This window comes from Sardina pilchardus, chromosome 5 (assembly GCF_963854185.1).
Source record: "Sardina pilchardus chromosome 5, fSarPil1.1, whole genome shotgun sequence".
In the NCBI taxonomy this organism is placed as follows: domain Eukaryota; kingdom Metazoa; phylum Chordata; class Actinopteri; order Clupeiformes; family Clupeidae; genus Sardina; species Sardina pilchardus.
In genome coordinates, this window is record NC_084998.1 from 26,983,001 (window position 1) to 26,991,771 (window position 8,771).

At 42.3% G+C, this 8,771-nt stretch overlaps 1 protein-coding gene across 3 annotated transcripts in view; it reads right to left on the minus strand.

The window, feature by feature from the left end:
• Positions 1–1,072: 1,072 nt before the first annotated feature.
• Positions 1,073–8,771, minus strand: part of apooa (apolipoprotein O, a) — a 14,844-nt gene continuing 7,145 nt past the window's right edge. For 2 of the 3 annotated variants that reach the window (XM_062537149.1, XM_062537150.1), the window contains exons 2-10: positions 7,634–7,732; positions 7,145–7,264; positions 5,430–5,462; positions 5,025–5,079; positions 4,434–4,529; positions 4,144–4,235; positions 3,885–3,977; positions 3,236–3,283; positions 1,073–1,657 (exon numbers count right to left, since the gene is read on the minus strand). In XM_062537149.1, the coding sequence (XP_062393133.1) occupies positions 3,248–3,283; positions 3,885–3,977; positions 4,144–4,235; positions 4,434–4,529; positions 5,025–5,079; positions 5,430–5,462; positions 7,145–7,264; positions 7,634–7,732 (624 nt within the window). In that variant the 3' untranslated portion in view covers positions 1,073–1,657; positions 3,236–3,247. The remainder of the gene's footprint in view (positions 1,658–3,235; positions 3,284–3,884; positions 3,978–4,143; positions 4,236–4,433; positions 4,530–5,024; positions 5,080–5,429; positions 5,463–7,144; positions 7,265–7,633; positions 7,733–8,771) is intronic. The other variant, XM_062537151.1, reaches the window with a different exon arrangement.

The following is an 8,771-nucleotide window of genomic DNA, read 5'->3' on the forward strand; positions in this document are numbered from 1 at the left end:
GAGTTTCTTTTGTTATTTAAGGTGTCCCAAATACAATGTGTTATTATTTATTAGAGTGGGCTGGAGAGAGCTCACAACAAATTATATTGGAGGCTTTGGTGACAACACTCTAATTTCCCTTTGGTGCGACTGTCTGAGCTCCCACACCAGACAGTGATGGATGAGGTGATGGTATCTATGACTGCTTCATAGAAATGCACCCACAGGTGCTCACATAAACGCTCCTCAGTCGTCTAAGGAAGTAGAGTTGTTGTGCCGAACCACATATCAACTGGGGAATTGGCACGATACTTCGTTTCACCTCATGGAGTCATGGGTTCTCAAAATTGGGAAATGAAAGAAATCAACCCATTCAAATCACTGTTGTGGGTGAGGTCTAGACTCGCTCATTTCCCCACTCTTCACCTCAAGCGTGTGATGTGTGGTGAGCGCTCTGGAGGATAACGGCTCGCGTGCGTCACACAGGTGGGCGCTTCACACTGGTGGTGGTTAGTGAAGTTCCCCCTTCGCTGTGAAGCGCTTTGGGTGTCAAAAGCGCTTTCTCCTTTTTTTTAAGCATATTTTTTGGGCTTTTATGCCTTTAATGTTAAAGGACAGTGGATTATGACAGGAAGTGAATGGGAGAGAGAGTCGGGAGGAACCCGGAAAGGACCACGGGGAATCGAACCCAGGTCGCCGGTGTGCGGTGCAGGTGCCCCAGCCAGTTGCGCCACCGCTGGGATCCCAAACGCGCTTTCTTACCTCCGCCAAGGAGGTTATGTTTTCATTGGGGTTTGTTTGTCTGTTCGTTTGTTTGTCTCTTTGTTCGCAAGATAACTCAAAAGATTATGGATGGATTTTGATGACATTTTCAGGAAAGGTCTGAAATGATCCAAGGGAGAAACTATTAACTATTATTTTGGGGGTGATCCTTATCACCGTCTGGATCCAGGAGGAGGTCTGCGCTCTCGGAGTGTGGTGTTATTGAGTCAAATTAAGGGTGCAAATACAGCTGCGATTCCACAAAGCTGCAGCATAAGTACATACTGTATCTATCAGTCAGCCCCACATAAAAACACAACAGATGGCCATCTTCAAATATACATCTTTAATTCCACAGTCAGACCATTTATAATTTATATAAATATGAATCCATTTTTTACATTCATGTTTCCAAGGTGAATTTAACTTAATCAAACATGTTTAAGATTATTTTAAACAAATACAGATTTGAGACAAAATAGTTTTTTTCCTTAATTCCAAATTACTTTATCTACGAAAAAACATTTTTAAACGTATACACATTGTTCATTAGTTAATTTTTCTTTCTGTTGTAACAGAAATAATTGGACAGACCCCGCTCCTGTGGGAGTGGTCACCACACTTGGGGTTGTGTCTTATTCTAGTGCAGTTGGAAGAGGTCACTGTGAACCTCTCAGGTACAGGACACGAGGAGGCACAATATTCTTTAGAAGAGTCCACACACTTTTGTTTTCATGTTTTTCATTGGACTATTCCGTTGGACTATTTTTTAGAATATTGTGTCTCATTCTAGTGCAGAATGTTGTATTGGGGTAGAGGAGGGGCTTGAATATGATTGAGGGGTGTGGCTTTGCTCAGAACTGGACGGAACCTGGAACTCGTTCTGTCTCCCTCAGACAAGTCAAGGAGCCTGGACCTGCCCACAGAACGAGAGAAAACAAACACACACACACACACACACACACACACACACACACACACACACACACACACACACACACACACATTATTTAAGCAACTTAAAACATTAAATTCACTTTTGTCCCAATACTTTCCCTCCATTGTACACTTATACACTACAGGTCACCAAACACTAAATGAGCGTATGAAGTTAAACAACCTGGGGTCTATTTATGAATGATTTATGAATACATTTATTTATGAACAAATTTAAACTTTCAAACTTTGAACTTTTCAAATATTGATGTATGTTTGTATTGTAAGATTCAGTCAGATTCAGCAAGAAGTCGAATGCGCTCCCTGATTTGTTCGTCTGATTCTGTACCTCTACTGGATTATTGTAATGTTTGCAGTGGTATTGTGAATAAACTCAAACTCAAACTCATTTGACGCTACCGGAGCACGAAGGAAGGTAATGCGCTGGCTTTAGAAACGGTCCTAGTTTTAATCTCTCCGAACACGTTCAAAGTCTACAACACTTTGTTTTGTCTGCAGGGACCCTGTTCCCACTACCACTGAAGTATGAGGCTATTTTGAGCCTTTTGAGCCTTGTCAGTTTAAAAATAGCGGTTTATTTTGACATGGCTCCGAGCCCACTGCTACAGGCTATAAATCATTTTGTTTCTAAAGCAAACAATGGTGTAGCTCAAAACTTCTCCAATTAACATTATTTTGCTCACATACTAAAGTTTGAACTCGTTGTCATCCATAAATAGACCCCAGAACTCCATATCATCCCTGTATTGGCTATCACCATCAACGAAATTAATAAGTGGTATTTGAATGTAAACAAATGGATTTTCTTTTTACCATTCATTTCCCAAACCTTTCTCTCTTGCAGTGCTCTATCCACTATGAGAAAAGCTTACAGCACACACCACCATAATATCAAGCATACAAAAGCCACAACATACGTTTATTGCTGTTTATTGCCCTTTGTCTAACCATTACACTAAGACACCCTGAAGCTCTCTTAAGGAACTAGCCATTCAGTGAAGTGTGTCTTATGAACATGGTAGTTGAGTGTGTGTGTGTGTGTGTGTGTGTGTGTGTGTGTGTGTGTGTGTGTGTATGTGTGTGTGTGTGTGTGTGTGTATGTGTGTGTGTGTGTGTGTGTGTGTGTGTGTGTGTGTGTGTGTGTGTGTGTGTGGTTAATATCTGGAAGCCCTTATGTGTGCAGAGAAAGGCATAGTGTTTGACAAGTGTGTTTGTATAATGACAAACACTATCTGTATGTGTGTGCGTGTGTGCGTGAGTGTGTGTCAGAGTTTCCACCGGGAATTTTTGCTAGTCCTTTTAGTTGTGTAAAAAGTCATTGCAATGCAGAGTGTGTGTGTGTGTGTCCCAGTCCCTAAAAAAACAAATGTGAGGTGCCTTAACGACTTCTACCAAACCAGTATGTGTGTGTGTGTGTGTGTGTGTGTGTGTGTGTGTGTGTGTGTGTGTGTGTGTGTGTTTGTGTGTGTGTGTGTGTGTGTGTGAGTGAAGAGGCATTATATGTGTGAGTGTATGTGTGTGTGTGTGTGTCCATTACCGGCTCCAGAGTTCAAGCTTTGGTCTCCTCTTTGGCACTTTTCTCAACCTTTGGAGACAGACAGACACACACTCCACTGGTCAAAAAGTGAAATATAATGTACACACACTAAACAAAAAGCCTATTCCTCAGCCTACTGCACTACTCCCACCCTCTCATCCTCTTGCCTGCGTCTGTTGAGGTGTTCACGGCCATACTCCCCCTCCAGACAATTGTATTACACTATCCCAACCATAGCATCTATTTATTTGTAAATGTACATACTGTATTTATTCCTTTATTCTTTTACATAGCTTACTGCCCTTATTCTTTTTTTAATTATTATTTTTTTTTTTACTGTTTTTACTGTTTTTATGTTAATGTTAAGTGTTGTACTTGAGTGCAAAGATTAACCGGAGTCAAATTCCTTGTTTGTTCACGCAAACCTGCCCAATAAAGCTGATTCTGAAAAACACACACACTAACATGCCTACACTCACAAACAGGAATAAACACACACACACACACACACACACACACACACACACACACACACACGTATTGTAAATGCAACATAAGTGAAAAACACATACATCCTGGATCCTAAACAGAATGAATAAACACACACACACACACACACACACACACACACACACACACACACGCACACCTTTTCTTTCAGCGGCTTGGGTGGAGGCTTCACCAGTTGCTCCATGGCAACATAGGCCTGCAGTGCATAATCATATATGCCATCACCAGTAGCCTGGCAACACAATCAGAAGTGGATCAGTATCAAACCGTGCCCATTCAACAAACAAACACTAACGACTAAACACAACACACACACACACACACACACACACACACACACACACACACACACACACACACACACACACACACACACACACACACACACACACACACACCTTGGCCATTTCGGATGCCTTTTGAGGGTAGTACACAGACGCTCCAATGGCCATCAGTCCAGTAGGATACACCAACTTCTTCCACCGAGAGCCTAAACACACACACTACATTATATACTTACACATACACACACACACACACCACCATTACCACACACACTCCCACACTGCATCATGTACACAAACATCCACACATAAACACAGAGACAGAGACAGAGACAGAGACAGAGACAGAGACAGAGACAGACACAGACACAGACACAGACACAGACACAGACACACACACACACCTCGGGCCAAGAACAGTCCCAGGATGCCAGCGAACCCGATAACTCCTGCGCGTGGATAGAACTCTGGGGGAGGGTTCTGAAGATAGACATAACCATCTGCACACAACAACAAACAAAACAGTAAACAGTCTGCTCACAAGAAGAAAACATTCAACAAAACTGTTTAGAACAGGAATGTAAACACAGGTACAAATGCTGTAGATTAAAAAAAACAAACAAACAAACAAAAAAAGAAACAATTACTGCTACAATGACAACCTCACCAGCTTGCAAGCTTAAAATGGCTTCAGAAACAAAAGGACTAAGAGTAATACAAAAATGATCAAACACAATGTAAACAAAGAGTGAATACATTTATCTAGACAAATAATAATAAAAAAATAACAAATAATTACAGGTATGCTGACGATTACGCCTAAAATTAATTATGACTAAAATTAACTGTAATGTAGAATAGTCAGACCGTTAGTAATGTAAAATAGTCAGACCAGCACACACGAATACAAACACGAATACAAACACACACACACACACACACACACACACACACACACACACACACACACACCATCACTCACACAATCATCTCACCTTTCCCCATTTGAACGGCGTCATCCGCTATAGGCTTCACCTTCCCATACACCCCCTTCAGGTTCCAACAGGATATGACGACACATAGAGGAGGAAATGACATTATTACAGAGGGAGCATGGGAGGCATATGCACGGCTGGGTTTAGGCTAACCCTGGCCATCTGCATGCTTGCCACATAGCACCACACTGGACGCAGTCACAGCGACTTGGGTGCAAAAAACATCAGAGAATGAACCAATGGAGCCACAGCATGGTGATCTAGCCAATGGAATGAAAGCAGTATGACGTTTTTCAGCATTTCATAGATATATCTTCGCAACGGATATATCTATTTTGTGTGTTGAAGAATGTGTGTACACGTGTGTGTGTGTGTGTATGTGTGTGTGTACGTGCATCTAGGTACCTTCACTTTGTCCACTGCCGAGTTTGTTGTTTGCTGAACAGCAGTGACGAGACCATAACAGCGATAGTGTTGGCATGACGACACCGCGACATACACACAGCCAATGGCGCGCATACGCACCAACAAAGCGGGACAAATGCAAATTCATTAAAACACTTGCATCTTTAATGGTTACAAAAGAAATTCAAGTATATGACTTCAGACTTGAGTTGCCTCAAGGTCAAATAATAAAATGACCAAAAAGAACCAATTAATTTGTTAGTGTTGTTTGTGTCCTTAGTGCTGTTGTGTTATAAGAGTCGCTCATGTTATCAGTGTTGAGTGTGTCATTGTTCCTGTTGTGTTGTATTATTAGTAAGATTGTGTTATTGTTTGTGTTATTAATATTTCTTTAAGTATTTTGCTGCTTGAACCATTGTGAGGTGTTAGTGCTAAGATGTTACTTTGTTGTGTTGTTTTGTAATTAGTGTTGTTATTAGTGTTGTTACTGTTTGTTAGTGCTGATTATGTTACAGTATAGTGTTGTTCTGATATTAGTGTTGTATGCTCAAACACAAACAAATAAGCAAACAAATAAACACAAAAGCTATCCATTAAGTATGTGTCTTGAGTATTTATGTACAAAATGAACTTCCACACACACTGTCTGTGTCGCCATGTATGCAGCAAAGCTAGAGCCTCGCCATTGGCCATGCAAGGCAGCGCTTTGGCAATGAGGGCAGGCATCTAGCAACTAGCAACTATGAAGCACATGCAAGTTCCCAACGGAGTGGCAAAGGACAGCGCGTATCACACCAGCACCTTGTGCTCCTGAGGGAGAGCACGGCAGTTCTGAACTGCACGTCTGAATTCTGTGCATTTTATCACCCAGAGAGAAGAAACACTCGGTAACACTCGTCAAAAACACTCCAAAAACTGAATGACACATTATGACGACAGTCACAAACATCAATAATGTATCATTAATGGGCATGACATGTGCCATGTCATTCTTATGACGGTTACATGTCACCCTTATGTAGACCCCCTCAAATAAAGTGTTACCAAAATACTCTTTTCTGATTAGCTGGTAGTGTGACTACTAATTTTGTATAGTAGGACAGGGGACAATTATGAAGTAGATCTGGTTAAAAAAAACAATGAATCATCGTTTCATATCAATGCTCAGTATGTCTGCATTGTGTGTGTGTGTGTGTGTGTGTGTGTTTGTGTTTATGTACGTATCTGTACACATCATCCAAGTCTTGCATATGTCTGTGTTGTGTGTGAATAGACTTATTTGTGCCTCTACATGCAACACTGTATGTTTCTTATTCTAAGGGGCGAGGACAACAAGTACAGGACTTGTCCAAGGACAATGAAATATCTATCTAAATAAAGGTTCTATTTGAGATGATCCCTCCTCTGCCTAGAGGCCAGCGGGGCGGGCTGGTAGCATTTGAATCATCAGGAAATTCCTGAGAGGGATATTTATGAATTATCTGGGTCTATATGCACATCCAAACAAACTCATCAGACCATCTCCTTGCAGATTCCATAGCATGAGTGTATGTGTGTCCATCATCCCCCTGTGTGTCCACTGTGTGTGTATGTGCGTCTACCAACCTCATATGTGTCTGTTCACCGACACTGTGTGTGTGTGTGTGTGTGCGTGTGTCCAACTCCTGGATGTGTCTAAGTATGTCCACGGGGCAGTGTCAGGTGTGCGTGCGTACCTGTCCCCAGGTGATGTACGGCTGGGTGGCCTGGCGTACAACGGTGAGTCCCTGCTCCAGCTGGCCCGTTGCCGGCTCTATGTAACGCAGCCTGGGCTGTGGACTGGTGTAGAGGGACAGCTGTGTGCGTGCGCGCGCACACACACACACACACACACACACACACACACACACACACACACACACACACACACACACACACACACACTAATCAGGAGCCCGTCTGGGACAGGGACACAGGGCTGAAGCAGGGGCAATGGGGCATTACATTTTATATTCACATTTAGCCATATAGTGAGACGCTTTTATCCAAAGCGACTCACAGCAATCAAGGCTATGATAGGATACTGTTAGAGCAGCAATAGGCACTACTCACATAGAATAGTGTGTATGTGTGTGTGTACATACACTAGTGTGTGTGTGTGTGTGTGTGTGTGTATGTGTGTGTGTGTGTGTGTGTGTGTGTGATACAGTAGATCAGGTCTTTACCTCATCCAGGCTGAGCTCTTTGCTAGGCGACTTCTCATCAATGGGGGTAGCAGCAAAGACCACTCCCATCATCATGCCCACAGGGCCCTGGGCTGGAACCTTGCAAATCGTAGCATTCTGTTTTTATTTACATCTTACACAACAACCCAACATTTTTAAACACAGTTTAAACAGAGTTATTTATAACAGGCCTAAGGTCTGATTCATAATCCGTGCAACTGCACCCAGGTATGCAAGGTGTGTGCTTGCATAGCAAAATGTATTTTTATAACACATCGTAAGTGCCATCTCATGTGTTTCTGATTGAGAAGCATCATTGCAAAGCTTGTGTAGACTATGAGAAGCCAAACATGCATGACCCTTCTGTTGTCAACAGTCTGCATTGCTTGCCTGCTTACTTGTAGACTATGACCTCGCCCAAATACACCTCAGAATATTCATGACCGCCCCGGTTGTTACATAAGTTTGGCGGCACAGTCCCTGCCTCTTTGACCAGTTGACCAGTGCAGCCAGTCTGATTCCATGACCTATGAACCCTTTCATCTCGCCTCCTTTTTAATGAGGGTTAAAAAAAAGCTGCTTAAGCCTGACAGAGTAATTAGTGTGGCTGTGCAACCAGATGATATAATCAAGGGTAAAGTCCAGGCCTCCACAAAAACAGGATTTTATTAGGTTGAGGCAGTGAGTCAATAGTAGAATGACATTTTTTTTTTTAAAACAAGCCACTTTGGGCTCAGTTGGACCTGGAAACAGAATTATTTTTTCATCACGACTTAACAACCGGATACCTTCAGGCAAAGATTCGCTTTGCTCTATGATCTGTCTTCAATGGACAATAGGGATGCTGGGTTGGGGGAGAGAAGTTTCAACCATGCAGCTGACTCGCCGTATAGTAGTGCAAGATTGAAAGATTTGATAGCCTTACAATCTCTATATAGGGCGCTAGTCTTGCAACAACTTGTCGCCACCTGGCGGTCATTCCCCAGTAGCCTAATGTGTGTATTTCTGCAATCGCAACTCTGCATCTGACCTATTGCGATTAGACGAGTCGATTTGAAACTTTTCATCTACATTTTGTGTACCCCAAAAGCTATACATTTCTTGGACAAAAATGTGTGTTTCTTTGACTTTCATGTCG